This window comes from Phalacrocorax aristotelis, chromosome 15 (genome assembly GCF_949628215.1).
Source record: "Phalacrocorax aristotelis chromosome 15, bGulAri2.1, whole genome shotgun sequence".
In the NCBI taxonomy this organism is placed as follows: domain Eukaryota; kingdom Metazoa; phylum Chordata; class Aves; order Suliformes; family Phalacrocoracidae; genus Phalacrocorax; species Phalacrocorax aristotelis.
Window position 1 is genome coordinate 8,606,469 of NC_134290.1, and position 25,905 is coordinate 8,632,373.

The 25,905-nt window shown below is 45.2% G+C and overlaps 1 protein-coding gene across 1 annotated transcript in view; it reads right to left on the bottom strand.

Moving 5' to 3' along the window:
* Window positions 1-15,395: 15,395 nt before the first annotated feature.
* Window positions 15,396-25,905, bottom strand: part of PTPN11 (protein tyrosine phosphatase non-receptor type 11) — a 29,608-nt gene continuing 19,098 nt past the window's right edge. The window contains exons 11-16 of the mRNA XM_075110551.1: window positions 25,101-25,255; window positions 24,393-24,460; window positions 23,616-23,767; window positions 20,197-20,309; window positions 19,872-19,970; window positions 15,396-18,892 (exon numbers count right to left, since the gene is read on the bottom strand). Coding sequence (XP_074966652.1) covers window positions 19,901-19,970; window positions 20,197-20,309; window positions 23,616-23,767; window positions 24,393-24,460; window positions 25,101-25,255 — 558 coding nt within the window. The 3' untranslated portion in view covers window positions 15,396-18,892; window positions 19,872-19,900. The remainder of the gene's footprint in view (window positions 18,893-19,871; window positions 19,971-20,196; window positions 20,310-23,615; window positions 23,768-24,392; window positions 24,461-25,100; window positions 25,256-25,905) is intronic.

The window sequence follows — 25,905 nt, forward strand, 5'->3', positions numbered from 1 at the left end:
AGCAAGCTCTGCAACAGGCAAGAAAAAAAAAAAAAATTTATTGGGACAATTAGAAAAGGAAAGTACTGGAAATTGGGCTGCCCGCCTCATCTGAAAGCCAAATGCACACAAGGCTATGAGCAAGGGCAGCACAGGCACGGGGTGGCAGAGATGCTGCCAAAGCCACCTGGCATGGGAAATGGAGGTTAAGCCACAGCAAAGCAAGAGAATATCAAGAGACCCGGGCTTTTTGGTAGTTGCCACGTGCTGGTTGAACAACACACAGGTTACATATAAACGCTGCACTGGGAACAGGCCATTTCTCACCCCAAGGCAGCAGGAGCGAGGCGGGATGTGGCAGAGCTGCGCTGCCTGCATCTGAGCACTGCTGGGTTTGGCTCCAGACATTTTGCTCCTGACACATTTCCCCTCCTGGAGAGGGCAAGGGGCTTGCGAAGCCCCACCGCCACACTGGGGCCAGCTTGCTCTTCCTTTTTACCTAAATTGTGGGTGATAGGAAGCCTCTTCCCTGTGCACAGAAGTTCCCCAAGGCCACCAGGCTCCAGGCACGAGGACATTGCTCCCTGGAGATGCAGTGATCACAGTCCCAGCCCAAGCTACGGACCCACCACAGCCCAAAGTGGTTGCTGCCCTATGTAGGAGATGCCCTGGCTTAGGTCACTCTCCATCTTTGCTAATTACTGCAGGGAGCCTTCTGCACACACGCATGCATGCAGGCTCCCCTCCCACAGCATCGCCAAGGGAAGGACGTGCTGAAGCCCAGAGCCACCGCACTGGCTGGCTGCCACCCCCATCTCCTTGCAAAGTCCCTTTTGATGCTTTATAACCTTCACTGGGGGGGGAAAGTCACCACTCTGCTTAGTGCAGTCGATGCATGAAAAGCTCTGGCTGCTGCCCTCAGCGACGGAGTGGGAGGAGAGCAGTGGCCGTAGGGCTGGCCTGGGGACATCTTTGGGGTGAAAAACAGCAGGATGGGGACAAAAGCATGGCCAGAACCCCAGAGCTGGGGGGAGAAGCAGGAGGATTTTGCATCAGCCCAGGACAAAAGCCACATGAGCAATGTGCAAGGGCTGCCAGGAGGACCCAGGTGGCCGGGTTCACAGAAAGGCCGCTGCCCTGCCCAGCCTTGTGTTGGCTGAAGGTGACAGGGAGGTTTGGGGGTGGCAGGAGGAAGAACAGGAGTGGGGAGCTGCAGGGAGCAGCCAGGTGTTAGTGCAGAGGGGTGAGCACCCAGATGGGCCCCAGTGTCCATTCGAAATCTGGTGCCTTTTCACCACCCAGGGAAAAGGTTTTCTTCCAAGGGCACCAGCATACTTGGGCAACCAGCTCCTGCTCCGCATCTACCCCTGCAAGTCTGTGAGCAGCATCGCAGGAACAAAAAAGCAGGTCTGTGCTTCTGGGCACGCAGAGACACCTTCCCCCCCAGCCTCCGCTCCTCTGCAAAACCTTCACGTCTCTGAACAGGGACAGGCAGAGAAGCAAACACTCCTCCCGACGCTGATGAGCCCTTTTGTACCCAGCCTGCGTGCTCCTTTACCTTTGGGCAGGGATAATAGGACAGCCTGAGCCAGGCGGCTGCTGCAAATGTCACCTCTTTGGAGAGGAGGACACGGGGTGGCCGCCGTGCTGTGGCTCATCAGTGCTCTTGTCTGGAAGGAGCTGTGACAGGAGGAATTAATCCAGCTGGTACGTTTGATTTTGAGGCCCTGGAACAGCCCCTGCCCCCTGCACTGTGCAAGGTCCTGGGAGCAGCAGGGACCCATCAGCACCCCCATGGCAATGCACCCGTGTCCTTGCATCGTCCCTCCCCAGGTCTGCCCAGGCACTGATTCCTGTCCCACAGACCTGTTGCAAACTGGGATTAATTTCTGCATATCAACAAGCCCATTAGTGACAACCTGAGGCTGGTACCTCCTGATGGCCTAGGGACACATCTCCTTCCCACTGTGCTCCCAAACTGCTACAGCCACAGCCAGCCTGCTCGTGAAGGCCAAACGCTCTCATCGCTCCTCCCCAGAGTGTTTTACACTCAGATATCATCCTCCAGTTCACCTCTGGAGGAGATGCTGTAGCTGTTAGTGGTCCTGCCCTGCTTCCCTCTCCTGCTCCTCCAGGCAAAAACAGGAGAGAGGAACACGAAGGATGTGTCACATGAGGCACCCAGTCTGATGCTCAGAGACACCAAGGCTCCAGAGCAAGGGTGTGAGAAGAACCTGATTAGATGAGGCCTCCAGAGATGACTCAGACCAGAGGGAGGACACTGAAGGATGCACATGACAGGTCTCCATCCAAGTGCTCTTGCTGCAATGACCCATAAATATGTTGTTTGCTCCACCACTGCTGCATTTACGTGTTCCACTTTCACTAGAGAGTTGCTCCCGAGGAGAAGTTGTCCTGAACACTGCAATACAGCAAGTCCAAGCAGAGGATGTGGCACTGGAGCAGAAAGCCATGTGAGACTGGTCAGAAACCAGCTCTTTGAGAGGAGGGAGAGGCAGCACATGGGATGTGCCAGTGCTGGACCACCCCATGAAGTGGAGGGTCTCAATTCCCAAAAGCATGAGCATCCTTCCCATTAGCCTTCATCCTTCTGGATTTTGACCCGGTGGGACGCAAGGTAGAGAGCGGGTGAGCCACACCTCCATCCACTGATCCCTTCTGGAAACTTCCAGTGCTTCCCAGCAGCCTCTCCCACCCCCCTTCTCTCCTGCTGGAGATTCAACACAGACCCTGAACAACAAACTCACACCAACAGTCTCCTTCAATGTAAATTATTCCAAGTTGTCTTCTATACATAAAGCTTCCTCTAGCTCACTGTATTAACCTGTGCAATTCATTAGGCATTTGCCAATTAAATTTTAAACATCATTTTAGTTTAGTTGAAGGTATGCAGGAGATTTCCTGTGTTAAAAAAAAAAAAAAAAGGAAAAAAAAAGGAAAAGGAAGTAAAGCCCTAATGACAGGAATGATTAAAGACAAGCTGGCAAACGGGCCCTTAGAAGCCACGGATCTGCAGTCAGCTCAGATCACACCTCTCTCATCCCTAACTAAAAAATAATCATCATCACAGCATCATTGCAAAGTCAATAACTTTAAGACAGTCTAGAATTACTTTCACTTGCTTCATCATCACTTATCCCCACTGAAAGCAAGCTGAGAGTATTCTCTGCTAGACAAAAAGCATTTTGTCCTCGTCTTTCCTTCGGGGGAGGAACCTGACGTGGCAGCAGGAGACCATAGCTATTCAGATGGAGAGCAATTGTTTTCACAAGATGAGTTCATGGGTAACCGTGACCAGCGAGAGCTTTCATCGCTGAGTGAAATGTGTTTTTCTCAGCAAGTTACAAACCTTCTGGCTCTTCACAGGCAAGCCCTGGCCTCAAGAGCCCTGTGGGAGCACAGAAATCATCCCATTTCCCCATCACCAGTGGGAGCCTAGGGTGCAGGGTGCCAGGATGGTGCTCTTTTCCCTTTTCTATTCCTCATGAGCCGCTAAAGCCATGCAAAGAAGCAATTGTCATATACACCACACAGATATGATGTGGGAATAGGCTACTGCCATGGTGGAAAACTGAACCAGCTACATAGGATAAAGCTGATTTGAAATCCAGACAAGTATCTGAAGACGACCCAGTGGCAGCCACAAATCAAACCCATGTCCCTCATATTCACACTTCATCTCTCATCAAAAGCTCTCCAGGCCCTGCTAAGGGCAATTAATTAGATTCACCTTCTCAGAGAAGATTGGCACCTTTTATTATTTTCCAAGAGCAGGGAAGGTAAAAAAAATTAAAAAAAAAAAAAATCACAAAGAAGTATTGCTTTCACCCAAATTATTTTAAAAGGCGATTATAAAGGATAATCCTCTGAAAAATTAGGCGGTGGATTTCCATTAAACCTGTCCGCCGTCCACCTGTTCCAGGGTTGCCATCAGTCCGATGCTATGCAGGAGGTGTGTGTCCCTGCAGTCGCCTGGGTCGGTGGGGTGCTGGCCTCCCCTTCCCACCTACCCAACCCACACCATCACAGCTGCTCCTTAGATTTGTCACTTTTCCTCCAATTTAAAAGAGAAAATGGATAAAGCACCAATTAAAAAATAAAGCAAGCTGTGGTTTGTCTTGGATTAAGCTGGAGTTTTCAAAGGACATCACCCCAGTCTGTTGGAAATCAAGAGCAATGAAGCTCTGCCAGTGGTATCTATTCAATGTTTTGAAAATCCTAGCCTTTCATCCAGGTTTGAGCTGAAAGCACGAGGAACGCCAAGGGATGGTTTCATCCCTCTGCTGTCAGGCTGCCTGCTCAAACAGGGCCACACATGCTGCCAGGGCAGCATCCCAGCTTGTCCATCCCCCTGCTGTAGTTACAGCTCCTGCTTTGTGCCCAGCAGGAGAAAATCTCTTAAAATTCAAACACCCATTGACAGGATTTAAAAAAAAAAAAAAAATCACCCAGGTAGACCTGCTGGCCAAAGAGTCTGCTCTCCAGCTGCTCAGCCTGGATGCTCAGAGATGTACCCCACACTTCGGAGAGGGATGGGTTTAGAGATAAGGTCTAGAGCCGCCATGGATGTCTCACTGCCAGCAGTGGTTCTCCATGAAAGCCCTCCAGATGTGCTGCCGTACATGCGCCGCCTGCAGACACCAGCCACAGTGCAGTGCTGACAGCATCTTTCCATCTTTCTCAGTAAAGACCATTCTCAACATGGGAGCTCATACAGACAATACTCCAGAAGCCATCAGGTTTCTGAGGACTTTGCAAGAATGACCCTCATTCTTCCCTCCAGGGCCGTTATACTGATGACTGTGTGTGTGATGGAGGAGCATTGGCTTGGCAGGCTGCTCAGGGCACGCACATACCCTGCACCTCACTCAAGAGAGCTGTTGCCTTAAAGTAAAACCTGATCCTAGTCAGGGACATTTCCAGGAGCAGATGATGTTCTTAGCTCTGCGACGCAACTCCAGCAGCTTCACAGAGACGGACGTGAGCAGCACACAGCTCTTGACAAATGCAGCTGAGGGACCTGCCCTGCTCCCAGCTAGTCCTAATCTGGCATCTGCCCTGCCTACAAACTGCAGTTTGAGACAGATTTCAGAAACACCAAGAATTTTTTCTGTACAACCCATGGGCAAACCTCAAGGCTTCTCTCAGAAGCATCTCCACACTGTGAGCTAGAGGACAGCAAGATGAGATGCAACTCAACACAGTTCTGCCAATCCTGAGCTCCACAGCCGGCAGGGACACGTTTGCAAACTAAACCTAAAATCCAGCCCCAGCCCTACAGAGCTCAACCAGCATCACCAGAGAACCATCGCCCAACCAGAAATGCCCAGGCAGTGTGTTCGTAAAAGCAAACCTGCCTTTACAGATCCCGTCACAGTGTGACAGGGCAGACAGCAAGCCATGCTGGAAATCCATGCTGATCTTTACAAACATTATTTCCTCCCCCCATCTCCTGCTCTTTGGTCCTGGCCACAGCCGAAATGGGACATTCATCAGGACTGCAGGAGAGGACCTGGGGGGGAGCAGGAAGGGAAATGGAAGGGCACTGTGATCAGGCAGCCGCATTTGGCACTTGTGGTCCCATCTCCACTTTCCATTTGTCATCACAGAAATAACAAGAAAGCGATGCTGGCTGTAATGATCCAGCCTCTTCCTAAAAATACGCATCACTGGCAGCAGCTTTATTGCTGCCGGTTCAAAGGCAAGTCAGCATGGCCTCTGTGTTCCTAAGCTTCCCGAGGATATGTCAGAAAAATGTATGGAGAGGATGCATTGCAGTGAGTGTCTACCCTAAAGCATAGAGCCCACCACAGCACCCGTGGAGAGGGATCCCACCAGGACCCTCAGTACAGGCTGCTGAAGAGCAAAGCGATGAATGTCTGCGCCTCCAAGTGGGGGAGGTTAATTACGGTGATCAAAAATATCCAGAGGGAAAAATGTTACACCAGATATTAGCAATTAACCCAGAAATCTAAACATCACAATTGCTGCAATTAATAGGATCCTACGCTTGCGCTAATTACCAGTCTGCGCAAGAGGCGGCTGTGCCAGGAGGGAGGGAGGAAGGGTGTCTGCAGAGCCGCCGGAGCAGCAGATCCCAGCCCCAACTGGGGATGCTACAGGGGGGTCCCCTCTAGAGACGTGCGAAAATGGAAGTGGCAGGGGCAACTGCAGGGCTCAAGCGGGTCTCTTGCCTTCAAAGGTACGCCAGGGTGCTCACTGCACAAAGCCCATTAAACCTCCAGCAAACCAAACCCACTCACGGTGGCATTGCTGCACGTCCCCAGATCGGTGCAACCGCACAGGCTTTAAACCAGGAGAGGAGCTGATCCTGTACCCCAGCTCACCCCCTGCATGATCCTCCCCGGTTATGGTGTGGGCTGCAAACCACACCACAACCATGCCGAGGGTGTCACAGTGTGCCAGGAGGGTTCTGGGGAAAGTGTGGTGCATGGAGGACACCACCTCTGCTCCACTTCTCTGGTGGCCAGCATAGGAGAAGTTACCCCATCTCCTTGTTTTAGGAGTGTTGAAAGCACAGAAATACCAAGCAAGGCTGGGTAAAATGAAAACCCAATGCTTTTTCCTTCCTGCCCTACAAGCCCAGCTCAGACATAGCCCCATCACACCCCCATCACAAAGCAGAGCTGCTTCTCCTTCTGCTGGCAGATTTAAGCAGGGGGGAGGATCCTGCTTCCTCACTGGCACTTTTATAATGTTTTGGCTCATTTAGAAAGGGGTTCCTCAGCAGAAAGCAAATACTCCCACTAACAGCCACTTTGCTCTTTAAGTAACCTGTTGGTCCTTACTCTCAGCGTGCAAATTCAGCTATCGAGGGCAAGGCGATGCAATATAATGGATGTGATGTCAAGAAAAATTAAATCAAATGTCAGGATAAAATTCCAGGGGGGAACATACTTTTATGATTCATAATGCCAACCAATTATCCCCATGACAGGCTGAACGGCAGTATTTTATCATGCCTAGCAGCCTGGAAAGGGAGTTGTGCAAATCAGCTCATAAAAAGATCCTTTAACAAACTCGGCGGACGTTGTAATGATCACTACCGCACACTCCATTTTTCAGCACCAAATGACAAAAAAAGAAACTCTGGCACTCAGCATGTGCCAGAACTGATGTATTCCCAAGAAAAAGCAGCTCTGCCGAGGAAATGCTCCGGGTGCTTTGCTCTCCCCTCTGACCCATCTGCTCCAGTGCTCAAGATCTCTCCCTTCTCCCACCAGCACGGGCAGGGCTCAGCCATCCAGCCTAGAAACACTACGAATCTTTTAATTTTCAATAGCTGACATGCTTCAGTGCCACTTGCTTTGGGCACCGAGACATAAAACCGAGGTTACATTTCCATCAGAAATACAAAGTAATTTAATATCTCAACCAGGTATGAAACATTGCCTTTGGTGATGACTGCCCCCGAAATTACATCAGCTGATATGATGCAGCGGGGATCAGCCAGGCACTACGGCGAGACGCGGCAGCAGATGAAGCAGCGCTAATGCAGTCTATTGAGGCTGGTTGTATCGTGTTTATACACAAGATTTACCCCTGGTGTCCCATCAGCCGGTGGAGCCGAGCGCGCTGGGAGGGCAGTGGCAGCAGACGTCAGCCTGATGGGAAGCCACCACGCTGAGACCAACCCAGGAGATCACAGCAGAAAGCCCATGCAGCCTCCAAGTCAGGCTGCAACACAGGACGCCCTCAAAAAACCTCCAGACACCAAGGTTTGATGTACAAAATACAGCATTTAGTGCAAAAGAGCGTGCGGGGCTAATGGGAGTCAAGCCATCAAAACCCAACAGAAGTGTTATTTTTAATCTCTGGCAGAACCACACTGAAAAGCAAAGGAAAATCTCAGGAAGGAAAAAGCTTCCCACCCTGGAAGTATTTGTCTTGCATGGAAATGTTTCAAGGTCACGGCTCAAAGTGTAATCATATGAACTTCTTATTTTGTAGGACCTACAAAATAGGTCCTTCATACTTCAACGTCCTAAAGTGCAGAAAGGAAGGGGGCAGTGGCACTTCTGCCAGCAAAGGGGGAGGCACTGGCATGAGCAATCGCTACACAAATTAAGGCGGATTAACAAACACCCAGCCCTGCCTCCCAGTGCTGCCTCTATCCAACAGAAGGAAAAGCCTGGGGTGAAAAACAGCAGAATTTTTCTGGCTCAGAAGAAGGATATTTGGACCAAGAGAAGGAAAGAGAAATTCCACCTATAAACCAAACCTGCGACTAAGACACTCTCATCAGCTGCTCTTCCCAAAATGGCTTTTTTTTCCCAAAAAAACCCTACAGTTGTACTCAGGACCTCCCTCTGTGCCGGGGCAGGGAGCCAGCGACCGCCTGGGGTGCTCAGGGCTCTGCCCATGCCCACGAGCCCTGCCTGGCTGGGGGGAAACCTGCTGGCAGAGGGAGCCAGGTGGACCTTCACCTGGCCCTTGTTTGCGTTACACGGACCTTTTCCAAGTGAGCAGGTTAAATATTTGCATCCTGGAGATACAAAAGGAAAATCAAGCCACCACCAGCCATGCCCCTAAGGAAGAGGTTTCTGATGCTTTCCATCCCTGCTAATAAAATATAATTCCTGGCTGGTCCAGGATCACGCTGGAGAGGTGTTTAATTGGCAGTTATTGCGGTAGAGCTCCAGCCCCCTGCCAGGATGGGACAGTTAATGAAGCGGGCAGCAGCTGCTCCTGCTCCACTTGCAATAACAACAGGGCTGTAGGAGGGAGCCCCAAGCCACCAGCTCATCAGCCATCGCCGCCTGCACACACGGACACCTGCCCAGCTCCCCCACTGCTCCTACGCAGCCGCGGGGCTTACAGCGAAGGGAGTTTTTTGCATGTTTGATCCCAGCCCATGCCAAAACACGACGGTGCTTCTCTTGCCAGGCCCATGGAGGATTTCAAAGCTGCATCCCTGGGAGCCCACACTGTCTTCTCCCAGCCCAGGGCCCGCTGGAGCAGAAGCAGAGCCCAGACGGAGACAGGCTGCCCTTCCCACCGCTGCTCCGTGTGACAGCGCTAGGAGCATCCCTCCCGCCTCGAGCTTCGCAGGGTTACTTCCACCCGGACCGTTCCTCTATGAGAGGCAAAAGCAAAGCCACCGCAGCAATGTACAGAGGACGAAAAGAGTTAATACCTCTCCGACAAAAACAGGAGTAAGGTAGTTGTGCTTACAAAGCCCTGCTCCGCACCAGGACAGGCACTCCCTTGGCATAAGCCAGTTTTCTCAGCAGGTTTTAGCACTGTACTCCAGCCTTTTTGGCCATCCACAGACCTCCAGAGGTGCTTCCATCATCACGACCCCAGAGAAATGGACATGGGCATCCTTCGCACCCTCCCAAACATGCATCCCACCCTCCCAGGGGCTGGCTGGCCTCGAGGGTCACCTGCAGCCATCACACAGGAGCCCCAGCATCCCCTGTCTGCAGCACTACCAGGCAGCAAAGGAGGCCCTGAGGACCCTGCGCAGGCAGGTTTGAATAGGACTGTTGATGCTGTCCCGCTGCCACATGACACAGCATCTGAACGGCCTGAAAATAAACTTCCCCTCCTTTCTTATGCATGATTACGCTTCCTCCCAAAAGCGCGTGTGCCTGTGCATGCACGTGTGCAAACACACACGCACACTCCCCACCGCGCCGGCACCGTAGGCATCAGCGCACTCATTATGTTTTAAATAAAGCATTTTTAAAACCTCTCAGAATTTAGCAACAATTGCCATGGATACCAATCACTGAAATCCCTCTGTTACTATGGCAACACCTTTCCCATCCTGCCTATTTATCCTGGAACTGACACACCATTTATCGTGAGTGATAGGAAGAGAATTTGAAAGCAACCTTCCCTAAGTGCACGGAAGCATAAAAATCCTGAGTGAGGAAATAACTATTAATAGAGATAAAACAGGTACAGCGCGTGTTAGACCCAGACCAATGGCACATGGGGCACATTTTGTGCTTGTGCATCACTGCTGAACGCCGAGGATAACATGAGCAAAACGCAGCCTCCAGCAACAGGGAAGGCAGGCAGGGTCAGTAAGGATCAGTAATGAAAAACACAAATGCACACCATTTTATTTTTTTGCATGTTTAACATCAAATAATTAACATGAGAGCCTGTAAGAGCGAGACTTTGTGCTGCAAAGGGACGGGGGTAACTGCGCTGCTGCAGTGGCATGGGGATGCTTTAGCAAATGCTGCTTGCAGCCTCCTCAAAAGCCTGCGGGCAGTGCTCAGGGCTCGCAGCAAGCCCTCGCTGGGTCTGGTGGCACCAGCATATGAAACTACCTCCGTGTCCCAGCAAAGGAGCCTCCAGGGGAGCAGAGTCAGCAATCCAGCCAGGTGAACCATACATAAATGTCTCACACTAGGTACTTATGGTGCCCACTGGAGTAATATTCAAGAGGCCCAAAATCTCCACGGTGTTTATTCTCACAATATACCTGACAAGTCAGCACAGTCTATTATTCCCCGCATCTCTGAGGGTCAAACTTAGCAGAAGCAGAGCCGGCCAGTGAATTCTTTAACTCAACCCATTGCCCCCAAAGCAGAGGAGCTGAACACGTTAAGCACAAAAAGACTCCTGCAGTCGAGCTACAAGCGTTCACATGCAAGAGCCTCCAGGCTCTTACGCACCAGCAATCAGCCCATTTGCAGCACAGACTGGAACAAAGCCTCTCCCCAGCACTTCTGATCCTGTGCCAGAGCACCAAGCGTGCTGCATGTCAGAAACACTCAGCGACCAGCTGAAAAAAGGGGAACAAGCCTTGCAGAAGGAAGCCCACCACCACCACGGCCCTTCTTCCCACACCCATCATGAAAAGGGGGAGAAAAAGGCTTCAAGCCCCTCGGAGGGGGATCCTTATATGCTCCAAACATCAGTTGTGCTGTCACCCTCCTATCCTACAGCTTAAGGCACAATGATGCTGACCAGGAGGAAGGACAGCAAACATGAGGCAAGCCCAGGTAGCAGGCAAGGCAAGGGCTCCACCCCCAATTTAATTTCCCAAGCTGCATTACCATTAAGACTGTGTAATTCATTCTGAAGAGGTTCATACTTGAAGGGCAAGACACAGCTACAGGGAGTGGGACCCCACTGTTCCTTCAGGAAGGATGGAGCACAGACTGTGACAGCTAACCACCCTGAGGACACACTTACTTGTTCTGTGGGATGTCAGGAATATGCTGGCTTCAGCCCTTTGTTTTCATTAATGGCAGGCACCGAGTATGCGGGGGAGCAGCTTCACATTTTTCTCATGCCTCTGATAAAAGCATCATGATCCAGACCGAGTCCATCCACCGACCCATGCCTGAGAAAAGAAATTTGAGTAAAAGAGTCTACTGCTTTTCCATGTTCTGCAGAAATGCATCTCTGCAACGCAAGTGACCACTCAAAGCCTTTTGATTGATTCTACTGATTTTTAGGAGCAGATTGTCCAGATGCCGATATTACTATGCAGATCTATGCCTGGGAAATGGACCAAAGCTAATAGAAATTCAGTACAGACACTGATGATTTGTACAATTATGAGCAGCTATGTATCAAAAGGTTAACTTTCAGACAGATCCTTGTGGGGGAAGCCTTACAGTTTGATTTCAAATTTTGTACAGTATTTAGTCAAATCTCTTTATTAGGGGAAAACAGTGGTCTCTGTATGTCAGAAACAAGAAGGCTGAAGGTTAGTGCAGGACACCTGCAGCAACAGCAGTGCAAAGCGATCCAGAGTAGATGCTCTGGAAGTACTGCGTTTCCCTGAGCTCATGGGCCGTGAGGAATGTGAATTGACTGCAATGTGCAGAAAGGCCGTTAATTACAATAACGTAAGTCACCACAAACATCTGTGATTAACAAGAGGACTCCAGCAGACTGGAGGAAGGAGACCGTCCAGATAGCACACGGCCACAACATACGGAGTACTGCAGTCGACATGGGTGAACACTGAAACTCAGATCTTGAAACTGCTGGGGGAAGAGACTTGCAAAGCACGGGGCTTGCAGGGCTGAGAAGTCCCGTGGAGGTTTGCCGTTTGCACAAAAGCCTACACAGAGAATACCCCAATTAAAGCAACTTTGTGCAATGCTCAATTAGGACAGTGCTACAAGTACAATCAGCTGGTATCAAAGGATGCCAGGGGCATCGGGAAAGCAGTGGGACGACGTGTCCATGTGCAGGTCTGTATCCAAAGCACAGGCTCCCAAGAGACACCATTTCCCACGGGAAGGCCAGAATGGCCAAGTACATACAGCCCAAGCCAGAATCGCTGCAGTAGGGCAGGAGCTGAGGTCAGACTTATCTGAAACAGTGAGCACAATCAATCTTGACTAGCCAGCCTTCGACCTGCTCTGCATACCCGGAGCCCAGCCACCAGGAAGGACAAAGCCATTCCCTTCCTTCAGAAGGACACTCAACCGCTCTACAAACATGAAACCTTAAATGCACAAGATAAAATGAGATCAAGAAGTTTGAAAAAGCCACCACTTATATATTATTGGTCTCTCCTGTTTCTTACACAGCACTTTATATCCCTTTAGCTATCATTCACAGTTGTAAATATACATGGGACTTTCACAGATCTATAAAATTAAATATTATGGCCAGAAAAAACAATCATAAACCAAGCTCAGATACAGGAATATTAAATAAAAAGACCAGAAGGAATCACAGCATCTTCCAGCCTGATTTCCAGCACAAGAGAGTCTAGGGAGTCCCTCCCCCTCCCCTTACACATCCAATGACACAAGTAAGGAAGCTGCGAAAAGCACCAGCGTAAGAATCCAGAGACCTTTCCTCCGTTAGGAGCAAACACGCGCATGGTCAAGGAAACCAGTGAGTTGTCAAGATGATGCACACTGAAAATGAAGCAGCCCCTCCAACACTTGGGGGAATTCATTAGGAGATCTGGGGTTTTTTTTCAAATAAAACATTTTGAACTATGAATTGTTATGCTGAGTCTTACTCTGGGGAAAACAGGAAGCCATCAGCACATCAAGAATCCTTTGAAGGTATCTTTCCCAACCATTACAAAAGAAAAAGGGGAAAAAGCAGATACACATTTGAGCCTCAAGCCCCAGCTCAAGGCAAAGGAAGATTTCAGACTTCAAGAACAAGCACCGCACGATGGGCTCAGGGGTGATCCCAAGTGAAGGGACTAGCATGTGAAGGCTTAAAAAGCACAACCAGGTGCATTAGGCAGGGACATGAAACAGGAACTGCTAATCTGAAACTGGAACGTGATTTGTACCAGCTCTGCCACGAGACACGCGCTGGAAAAACATTTTATTTGGAAACAGCAAACAGGCTGTTTGAAGGACACCTTTGTTTTTCCTGACCCATTCAGCCCTTGCTGTTACAGGATCAGAAGACAAGTACGATGCATACGTCTTGCCGTGTAACAGGAAGCATGTTGTAGAATTCACCTAACCTAAACACTAACTGGAGAAGTCAGCCAAAGTTTCAAGGTTTTATGGAGATAACAGATTTGTCCTTGAGCAATATCCAATCATCTAGGTTTGTATAAACACCGAGCGTGCTGTGAGAATAAATTCTATTCATACTTACCTACAGAAGTAAGGAGCAAGCTAAAAACTCAACACAGCAGCCTGGGAGAAAGCAGGAGGGGCTGTAAGTGTCACCACATCACTATCACTTCCAATCTTTGTCAAAGTTCTCAGTTTGGACCAGCTCCCCTCCCTCCCCAACCTTGAAACAGATTATAAAACCATTGCTATACACAGAGAGGGATGCGAACTGTTAGATGCATTCATAAAAAAAAACCAAAAAACAAAAAACAAGCCCAACCTTACTCTGCAGGATAATCGCCTTAAAACCAAGCTGCTCCACATAGCTACTGTCCTCATTTGAATTCAGCTTTTACGAGAATCTGCAGAGCCTCAACCACAGGGCTTTGCCTCCTTCTTGGCATTTCAGTAGATTATCTCTACGCTTTGCCATCGCCTTGAGATTAAGCTTGTTTTACTACAAATTCAGCTGATATTTGCTCTGTGTACAACCGGCACCGCTCATGTTGTCTGTGATACAACATACAGCATGTATTTCCTAAAAAGTTACAGGATGGCTCAGCTGCATTTTTACCAGTCAGCCCCGAAAGCAGGATCCGGGGCAGAGCTAACACTCAGAGGAGCCTTTCCTCGAATTGAAAACCCTTCGTATGTTGGTGAAGCCGCTCAAGGCTGTCTAGTTCCTGGGAATCAATAGCAGCAATGGGAACATTCCCAATGGCTACAAGAAAGGAAAAGCAGTATTAGCAGACCTAAAATTAGACTGATATGCAATACTTAGGGGCACATGTATGCTCTTCTGCTCCAGCCTAGAGAACAGGTAGGACATTACATTTTTGGAAGTGTCTAGCTCCAAGTGCAAGTCAGAAAAGAGTGTTAGCTTTTGAAGCATGGTAGCAGCAGCTGGCAGAAAGGAGCCTGGGGTGCAACACAGCTCGTTTTCAAAGCACCAGTCCCTCTTCTGAGTCACTGCATGGATCTCAGGGAGCAGCAGAGCCCCAAAGACAAACGGTGCAAGAGATGAAAGATCTGGAAGGAGCAGCAGGAGTGAGAGCAACAGCTTCTTTCTCCCTCGCCCCAGAAGAGGTGGTTGCAACTAAGTGCACCGTGGACAGAGAGAGAACAGGGTTGTCCTTCCTTTCCCCAGTTAAAAGTGATTGATTACACACTAATAATCAGAAAAAAAGAGGCTAATCCTCATTCCTGTTCTGAGGAAGTTCCACACCAAGTTCAAAAATCAGAAAAGAAAGAATGAGGGTTGATTATCTGAAGGTGGAACAGGAAAGAAAGCAGGAGGCAGCAGGGACACCTGACCGTTGCAGGAGCACACGCACAGGACTCCCAGAACAAGAGCCATCGAGGGCTAACTAACTGGAGAGGCAGTACCTGGACAGCAAGGAGAACCTCCCGCAGGGCAGCCAGCTGGCAGCGGATGGTAGGACACAAAGATAAAAGCTCGTATACATCATATTTAATAAGAGTTTTGCTCCACTGGCTCTCAGGAAGGACAGCTGCTCTCTTCAACAGCATCTTGTCCCGTGGGGGGCTCAGCAGTACAGCTCGGAAACACTATGATCTAGGCTCGAAGATTAGTGCCCATACACCACCATCTTTTCTGATTGCAAGCCGGGGAACAGAGCAACTGACAAACCGTCTTAAGAAAATTATTTTTATTTCTTTTTTTTTCCCCAATTTCCTTTTTTTTTTTTTCCTTTTTCTGGAGTTCTGATGTTTACAGATATGCTTTTATTTCTGATAATATAGCTTCGCAGCAATAAAAATCACAATGCAGCTAGGAGAGCAGCTGAACTAAGACCCATAAATACCAGCGCAGAAAACAATGGACAACCACCAATATTTCTATACATTAACTATTATTTTAATGTCACATTTTGACAATTGTAAATGGTCTACAGAATGTATGTGGGCAAAAGGCAATAAGTGAGTCTTTTGAAACACTAGATGTATAATAAACAGCGCATTATCAACATTTACATGATTCACATCAAATTGATGACATCCTAAATGTATTCCTTTTAAAGGACAGAGATTTTTCAATAAAATATTACATTTCATTTAATACTCTGGTACAATACTTCATACACTGCAGGAAAAAAATAAATGCAAGGTCTACTCCACCTAACAAGAGGATCCTTTTTTCATTAGTCTTTAGTACTGTAATAAAAAAAAAAAATCACAATAATGTCATAAATAAACAGGCTTGAAATTATTAATTACGTTTCACTATTTCAAAGGGAGAAATTACAAATTAATTTGAAATAATGAAGTTATGGGTAGAAAATCAAAACCTGACAACACATCCTAGTACCAGCTGTGATTTTTCCCATCCCTACAACAAAAAATGAAACAGGTTTTATAACTTCGTTAGCCATATCCTAGTTAATCGTGTTTCAAACACATATCTTAAGATGAAAAGTAAAGTTTGGTCAGGATTAATAGGAGAACCAATCAGTCCTAACAACAGTTAGCTTAAATTTAAGTGTACACTAAAAAAACATTCAGTAAATGAAGTCTGCAGCAAATTCATGCTGGCATAAATTATTGTGCCTTAGGAGTCGGGTTAAGATTTCCCTTGTGGTATAAAGTCTTTTACAACAGAACACTTTGGAACTGCGTCCCTTTTCCATTCCATTGATACAGCAAATGCTTGTAAATCAATGCTTAAAATTTATTCTCTAAAAACTCACTAGAAATACATGAAACCCACATTCACTTATCTCCCCTGAACCAAAGGACATTTCTCTTTCTTGCTTCATCTGTCATAAACCCCAGCCATTGTTTAAAATAATTTTAAAAAATGCTTTAAGAATCATCCCTCTCTTGCTGGTACATGAAAGGCAGACAGATTTTATTTTGCAAGGTCTCCCCTTTGGTATTCAGCAGGGCCTACGCTCGTTAAGAGAGGAGTATATATTCACAATCTTTCAGATTCTGTTCCCTCTTCATTGACATTCTTCCACCATATGCTCCCCAGGATTAATACACATTCTGCAGTAAGAATTCCCTGGTTCCAAGAAGAAAAAAAAATCCTGCAGCGGCAGGTTCTAAACAGCTAAAACGAGGTCATAAGAGGCAACTTTATGTTGGCCATGTAACTGATTGCTGCTTATACAGGTCAATCTTTTAAGACGCACCACATTCTGAGTTCATAACAGAGTTCAGATTCATTCAGGACCCTTCACTCGTTTCTCTTGACCTTTCCCCTGACTTTTTAGTCTGGGGCAGAACAGCTCCAAACCTGAACACGTGTTCCACCTTGCTAAAACATATGAAGCGTAGAATTTGTCTAACTCTGCACAAAGTTTTAGACAAATATTTAATTGCTGTCAATTGCTCTATACAAATACCAACACTTACAACTGATCCCTGTTCAGCAGGATGAAGCTGTAGATAGGGAGAGGAGAGGAAGCAGGCGATGTAGAATAGGTATCTCACTACCAAATGAACAGATTTCTCTCTCATCGTGACTAGAAATTTTAGTTCTAGATAGGGCACAAAGATTTATGGCTAGAGAATAAGGCTATGACATTAAAACATGTATTATGGTATGCTGGTGACAGGAGTTCCAAAAAAAGCCCAAAGCCTCAGAAGACAAAAAGGACAATAGGCAAAGTAACAAAATTCTGCTTAACATTAAAGAAGCACCTTCATTCAGTTCAAACAAAGTGTTCAAATATTTGATTTTGCAAAGCACTCTCAGGAAAAGGTAATGTAATCTCCCACTTAACCTTTCACAAAGCTGCATTAATTACATTCCAGGCTTCAGCATAATTTCACTGGTAAGGCCAATAACACAATTCCATCGGCCCTGCACCCTTGCATACAGCAATTTATACCATCTGCTGTATGAAAATGGCAATAATTCCTTAACACCACTTACGTCACAGAACTTCCCCAGAAACACGGGGAAAGATGTTGGTAAGACACCACCGGTACCCACTGCTAGGGACCGATTCTGCCATTAATGCACGCATGCAGCTGCTAACGGCTTCAAGGGGAGCTTCTGGTCCAGATAATTGGGCAGAGCAACCAAAGTGAAGAAACCCAATTAACTGGCAGCTTAACAGCAGTTCTTCGTTCTAGAGTCTCTAGAAGAGGACTTTGTCCCATTGACAACAATTGGAAGTGGTTTCAGATGAACATGATTTTTTTAGTCTAATAGGGACAGCAAATTCAATGCAGCTCTGAAAGGCACTTCAGGTAGAACAGTAATAAACTCCTGCCTGATGAAACGAACCAGAACAAGCCTGATGGCCTTGCTGCCCGTGCTGCCCTTTCCAGCTAAGGCAATTTTAGTGGATAGCTAGCTCCCATGCACTGCTTTCCCCACACAACTTTAATTTAGCCACTTGCACTAGCATAAGGCCTTACTAAAAGACCAGAAGGCTCAACAGCTTCCACCTCCCCAGCAGAAGGGGAAGAGGGTTACCTTATACTAAGGTAACAGCCTGCACAGTGGGTTACTTGATTCACCGTTTTTAATATGCTGTCAAGGTGACATCATGCAACTTATTTTAAAATACCTTAACTCTAAAAGTTCAATCTCTTGCTTAATAGACGAACACGAATTAACATAGACAGTGCCCTCACAAACTGCTAGGCCACCGCGTCGTTTGAGAGATACAGTAAATTTCTGTTTTGGGTAGAGATCATGTAAAAGAAAATTCATTTCATGTAAAGGCTACCTTGCATAATTACTCAAAAATAGCCCATCCAGCCACTCAGCTAAGTTGCAATCAAAGCCATCATTTATCACAAAAAGCACCTTCATATCAGTACTGCTCACCCCTATGAAACTCAGTCTGAGTTTGAAATGTATTAGGACTAATTTTATCATGTAGATGATTCTATTCACGCTGGTGATCCACTGTTTTCAAACAATCAAGTATTGTTCCCATCAGTATTTTACATTAGTGTAACGGATTTATCCGTATCATCGCTCTCCCACCACCACCCCCACCCCCCAAAAAAAAAATAAAAATCCTACAACTGCTCAAGAAAGGAAAAAAACCCCAACTAATAGCCATACTGTGAAACAAAAGTACTATTTAAAAAACAAATGGATGACAGTCCAACAGTTTGCGGGATTCAAAACTGACTCTACAAAGTAGTTGTCTACGTTGTAGAAAGGATTTCCTTTTATTTGGAAAATGAGCAATTGTAAATCAGGTATTGGAGAGAAGAGATATAAACAATCTTAAGATGGTCTTAAGTTTTGCCTACTGTTGAAGGATTAAAACCGTAAATAAAAAGGTACCAAGCCCTCAGAGTTCACCATGTATGTGAAGCTTCTTCCATCTCTTTCTTGACCTTTTTAAAAACCATATTCATTTCTGGGAAAGGAAGGGAGAAAAAAAACTATTTAGGAAATAAAACAGCAGTTATTTCTTATTCTGACAGTATACAGAAGGGCTCAATTTTGACCCAAGAAAGCCTTAAAATCAACCAAACCTTGCTTATAAACTGTTTCGTACTTTGGCAGTAGAAGATGAGATTGTGTATAGACTTGGAGAAGATCCCTGGACTAAATAGATGAAACACACTTACAGTTACCAAATAGAAAAGGGAAAATAGGATTTCTGAGGTCTTTAAAAACACAGGGGAAAAGATGACAAAAGGCTTTAGATTAGAATCCAAAAGAAGTTAATGACTAAAGACACCTTAAATTCAAAGGTACTCCTTTGCTGTATTCACAGCTCATTAACTGAAGTATCAGACAAACTTATTAGCTAATAACAAATAGATATATATTCAGTTGTCTGACTGCAAGAACCAAACTGTAACAGATACTTAAAACATAACAAAAAGAATCTACAGATTTGTATCTCAGCAAAAACAGGGATTTAGTTTTTACTAGTATGACAACAATACTACACCAACTGCTCGCACCACACAGGCACAGCAGTAAACTTGCTGATTGCATCTTTTATGAGGCTGAGCATGAGATTAAGTGTTCTTTGAATCTCTTAAAATGAGCACAAATCCTTAGCATCGACCAGGAGCAAAGATCACTTATAAAAGACATGGAAAGTTCAGACTGTAGTTGCTACAGCTGCAGAACTTAAGTCACTGGTGAGTCAGGACACAAGCACAAAGGCCGAACTACCAAGCTAATATTCCATGTTGTTTTGAAGGGTAGCATAGATGCAACTCAATCAAAATTAGCTTCTGGAATTTAAACTCCCTAAGAGAGACAGATTACTTGCATTTCTTGCATTAAAAAGTCCTTCCTATAGTTCAGTTTTGTGTACATTTTCTCCAAAACCCCCAATTCCAGGCTAATTATGCACACTCACTCCTGAACATACATACCTGCCCTTGCATGGAAGTCTCTGTACATCTCATCTAAAACTTTTCTGCTGTTGCATCAGCCCCACGTTTTCATATACTCTAGCACTATCCTCTCTCATTCTGAAATGAAACAAATATTTACAGTCTGAAGAATTTAGTTTGAGAAAACCACTTCTGTACACATAATATAACTCAGTAACAATTTATTTTGCTCAATTTATTTCAAGAGCAAAGCACACAGCAACAGCCCAGGGCAGATTCGGTGATAACGCACTCTCATTCAAGGTCCCTGAGGTTTAGTTAGTACAGTTCAAAACTCACACACTAACAACAGAAGCGAACTTACTCTGGACACGTTGGGGTTGGGGTACAGGGTGGAAGAGGGCTCTGATCCCCACTTGTCTGGTCCGATAAAGAATATTTAATGTTTGTGTATTCGTGACCTTTTCTCTTACTCTTCTGTGAAACAAAACACAACAAAAAGCCAGGTTTTGAATTACTAATAGAAAACAATCATCGAAGTAGTGCAGAAATTACATGTATAACTAACCATTTACATTTTTAGAAGAAAGGTTTTCCCATGGACAGAAGAGCACTCAATTCTATAAATAACACACACAACGTGGATAGGACCTAAAGGTTGGCTTTAGCTGTTTGTTATGAGACCCAAAAAGCTTCACTTTTCAATATTCCTCTTTCCACAACCATCTCCAGCAGAACGTACCAACCTTATGAACCAACACTCATACACAATCTTCATCTTACTTGGCAGAAGAAACCACACTTCATTCTTTAATAGACAGTACCAGTCAGTGGGCTTCCCACTGACCTTATTTCCAGCTTGGAGATGTGGCCAAATGAGTAACAACATTGTTTGCAAGATCTCTAATAAAATAACATCTTAGCCCATTAGATTTGATATAAAAAGAACTCAAGCTGTTATTTGTATTCTGTAGCATATGTTACAAGCTGCAGCCAATTGTGCTGGCATTCATCTAAAGATACCGAAGGCCCCAGAAAGCAAAGCTACACTAGGAAAGAAAGGGGATATGGCTTTCTTAATTTCCAAGACAAACATTCAGAACACATGCATACACTGAAACCTACATATAAATTGAAGCCTCATTTCAAAATTTTACAGGGCACTGGGTTTTTGGGGTTTGGTGTTTTTTCTTTTTTTGGTTGTTTGGGTTTTTTTTGGGGGGGGCAGGGGGGTTAATGCCTGAAGAAGCACTAAATAACTGGCCTGAATCAATCTCACAGTAGAGGCTGCCAGAGCCTCTGGGGAGACCTGGCTGCTGAGTTTCCATTAAGAATGCTCTGTATAGCAACATAGGTTGAAGTTTTTCCAAGATGGCCTTCTGAGACTTGCTCAAAACTTGCTCAACTTTTTCTGTTACTTTACTGAACTTCTGCCCTCTCAGCCTCCTACTAAATCCCGACAGATCACTTTCAAACAGACCACCAGTCCAGATCAATTACCTGGAAGGTTAAAGCTAAAAAATAAATTTAAATAAAATGCAAAGGTTCAAACTCTGCTGCATTCTACAGCGTTATGGGTACAAACCCCTCATCTGCCAATAATATTCTGAAGCCCAAAACTAGGGCTTGATTTCCACCCCCACCCCCAAACCCGCATGACTAATGGAAGTTCAAGTTACAGATATACTGTATATAAAAGCAATTTTAAAAGAATCAGTCACTTCTATTACTTAAGCTGACCAAAACAGATATAACAAGCCAAAAAAAGTAGATATCTGGCTTCTCTTCCTTTCACTCAATTCACTGTAATTATCCTTTCTAATAATAAGAGAATAACAGAAATTCAGTAAGAACTACTTGTTTCCTAGATGTAAAGATATATGCATTTTCAGAGGAGGAAAAAAAGAAACCAAACCCTAAAAAGAAATTCACTTTGCTTTTCTTCTACACTTGTAAAGAGAAAAAGGTTCCAGAAGCTAAAGTTTCTCAAGACACAGCATTTTATTCCCAAACTAGCTTTTTGGGGTGAAATTCAAGCATTCCATACAGTATTCTACTACTCTACTCAGCCAAATTTTTTCTGCTCTGTCGAAATGCTTTGGAGCATTCCAAATTCACCACGTTGTTTTCAGGACGTTAGTTCCTACAGTCACCACATAGCTTTGCTTGTGTCCAAAAGGTTCTATACTGTTTTATTCCTATAGCTGCCACTAGCCCTAGTTACAGGTCAAGACCTCCTGAGGTAAAGCAATGTTGTATTTCCAGTTTTTAAAGTTTTTATACCCGTGCTTTCTGAGCTAGTAATGGAATAGAGGATGAAACACAACTAACTGAGCCTCATCACTACAGGAGAAATACACTGCTCCGCTCAATACTATTCAAAACCTGTTACAACTATCAGGAGAGAGTTACAGATCATCTTTGTAAATACCAGCCACAGGAAGAGACCATATTCTAAAAGCTGAAGATACAAAGCTTGCATAATTACACACACAGAGATATGGGGGAGCTCTAAGGCAATGTGAGATGACAAAACCAGGGAAAAAAAAAACCCGTTCACCTGAGGGATTTCTTGTTCTTCACTTTGTGCCTAATCACCCTCAGAGCACACAACAGCTGTCCTGGGGAGAAGAATAAAGCCTCTATACTCATCCTCTCTGCTGAACAGTGCATCTACATCATGTAGGCAAATATCAAATAAGCTCTGCCACACTGCAAAGCAGCCAGAGCCAGAGAAGAGTGCCAAGCCCGAGCTGGCACACTCCATCTCTAAAGAGGGATTACATCTCACACCTGGCACTGTGCTAACCATGCAGGTCCCCTCACCTGCCTGATCAGTTGTGTGGGTTTATCTTTTTCCAAGCAGCAAGCCAGCTGCAGAAGGCAAGATACTGACATTCTGAAACAAAAAGATACAAGTCCCCAGAGACCAAAGGTTAGGGCAGAGAATGAAAGCAACAGTGAGTAGAATGTCAGTTCTTTATTACAAAATGAGGTAACTTCTGTAAAAGACTGTAAAATTTGAGTGCAATGAAGTACTTAAACAGGAAGAGAGGGGTGAAAGTCTTGCAGTTGTCATCATACATGCCAAAATTTTTCTCATCACACCAAATCACTCCTCTAACTGCTTTTTATTGGACACTGTATTGCAAGATCACCACACTCATTCTTTTATCCTTCAGTCCGATATGCTTGCCTCTTACTAATAAACACGTAATTTAAGACTCCAAAATACATATTAAAGCTACCAGCATTTGAATTTTATTATCATACTTAAGAAATACAGTTAACAGATTGGAGGTCTCTTTAAAGCCCAATAGAGCACAAGGTTCTATATTAATTGGCCTTATCTTTTATTCTTCTTGTACAAAAAACTAGATAACATTAAAGGAATTTGAGATCTGGGGTGCAGGGACTGGGGGACAGGATCCCATACATGTTAGCATTGTTACAGAAGGTAGAGCAGCACTAGCTGAAGTCATAGAGAAGCCTCTCAGACTGATGATGTCCTTCCTCTGCAACGAGCCAAACACATTGTTTTTATTTTATGGTTTTCTAATTCCACCTAATAGTTTAAGTAATTCTTAAGCATAATGAATTGAAATATAGCCTAACTTCTCTGAACGGGGTAACAGGTTACAGACCCAGCCTTTTCATGATGCATTGGTTATACAGTCAGCTGTCAGGCCTCCAAAAGTAACAGACAGCAACCGAGCAACTCTGTTCCCTGTTCTAATGGTAACACGTTCCTACATAACATTTTATACTCCAGGACAAATATACCTGCTCCTCTTCAATTCTGCGCTGTAGCGTTTCAATGTAGTGCTGTACTGCCATGTAAATAAACCTGTACTGTGCTTCTGTCTGAACCATTCCTGACCGTTGTGATCTCACCATCTGAATGGTCTTTGGAACATCAATATCACAGTCCACACCTAGGAAGAATCATCACAAGGTTAAGAACAATGAAATAAACTTTGTCATTGGAGGAGAGATTGGCCTCATCTTCCAGCAGAACACAGCTCAGTTGAATGATCTGGCAATAAGCAAGGTTGCTAACGTTTAACACAGAGGATTACACGGATCTGTAGAACTGTAGTATAACATGGAAAATTGTCCTGGAGGAGAAAACTGCATCACTTCACACTGTTTCAAGATAACTTTAAATGCAACCTAGCTCAACATACATGCCAAGTTAGCGTTTATGGCATTTATACATAAATACAACACTGTTCTCCAAGACCAAGCTACTCAAATTCAATGTGGATGAGTACATTGTCGGCCACACACTCAATTATTTTAAAAGAAAAAAATAATAAAAATATAAAGACTCCTGGCTAATCATCAGCTGAAAGTTTTCATTATGCTGAACCAGAGTAGAGTTTCAGCTCTTTGATTCCAGCTAAGTCAAGAGAAGTGAGCAAGTCCCTTCTATGCCAAACACACATGCCTACTTTGTAGCATCACTAAAATCCTCTAGTCAGCGAATACTCCTGTTGTTTTACTGTGATGTATCTGTTAATTTCCCACAGGAAAATAAAAGGGGGGGACAACACCTACCTTTTTCTCTGATTATGTCAATAAGAATATCAATCACAATGAAAGTTCCTGTTCGCCCAATCCCAGCACTGGAAAAAGAGAAGGGGAAAAAAGTTATTTGCTTTGTTCTTTCTGAACAGACCCCAAAACACTAATACAAGTAAGGGTCCAATATTAAGAGACATTAGACCTTCAAATTATAGCCAGAGTCAAACCAAGCCACACAGCCGAAAGTAACTAGAGACCTAATCAACATGGAAGCTACAGACGTCATATCAGCACTTTCTGTACCTCATCATTTATTAACAGTCTTGAATCAGAAAAAAAAACCCACAAGGTCAGATTTAACATTTCCTTGCCTTACAAGAAGTATCTATTTTATAAGCCAAGACTGAGTAGAGAGCACTTGCAGGAAGTGGGATGGGAGACTGGAATTCCCGTGATCCTGCAACCTGAAAACACATCTAGCTAAGACTGGCACCACCTTCTCACACATCAGAAATTCTTATTCATACAGACATGCACACTCTGAAAGACAGCCTACTTAGAGGGTAACCATTTGACACCTCTCTAGAATATATCACTTTGCAAAACGTAAAGCACAAACACCTTGTTGACAGGTGAAAGTCTGAGTAGCTCCTAGGGGAATGTTGAAGAAAAACAAAAAATCTAACAGAACTCCAAAGGTATAGAGAGTAGTAGCAGGAGAGACGCAGTGCATCACCATACCTGCAGTGGACCACAACCGGTCCCGCATCAGAAATGCTCTCCTGCTTGTGGTGCACCTCCTCTAGAAAGTCTAGTACACCACCAGGGTCACTTGGGACTCCATGATCAGGCCAAGTTCTGAAGTGATATTGCCAGACTGTTCTCTCTGTGTTCCCCTAGAAGGAAGATGCCAAAACATGAAAACAAAATCTTTCAGATCAAAACCCGGCTAAAAGCATTTATGTGGCCAAGTTGAGTCAGATCAGAAAGTGGTGTATCCAACCTGTTGCTCCATATCCATGGCACCACAACTTTCTTAAAGGAGGGAACAAGCCAGAGTTCCTCCTGGCCTGACAAGTCATCACACCACCTGCTTCCTCAGCCCCCTTTCTCATGCAGTTTTTCCAAGAACATTTCTATCTTCACCTTTAGAAGCCATGGCAAAGTTTTGTCTGAGGGTGACCAAGACCTTCATCTGTCATACTCATCATTCATACCTAGCAGCACTTACCTTACAGACTTCTTCCCACTCAGTTCCATCCCACGGACGTACCAATCTAATACATCCTGCTTATTTGCTTCTTACACAATTCATTTTGCACCCTGATCCAAATTGCTCCTTAACAAGGAAGTGCTATTTTCACACTAGTTAACTGTTTCCTTCCTCAACTTTTGTATTCCTTCTCTTAAGTGTTCTTTCTACATGCTGGACTCACACACAGCCATTTCTTCTAGTGCAACCATCTCCACGAAAGGGAGCAAATGCCTAGCTAGAGTTAAGCATGATTACTTAAAAGCATCGTCCCTCTTTCCAGATTTCCTCAAA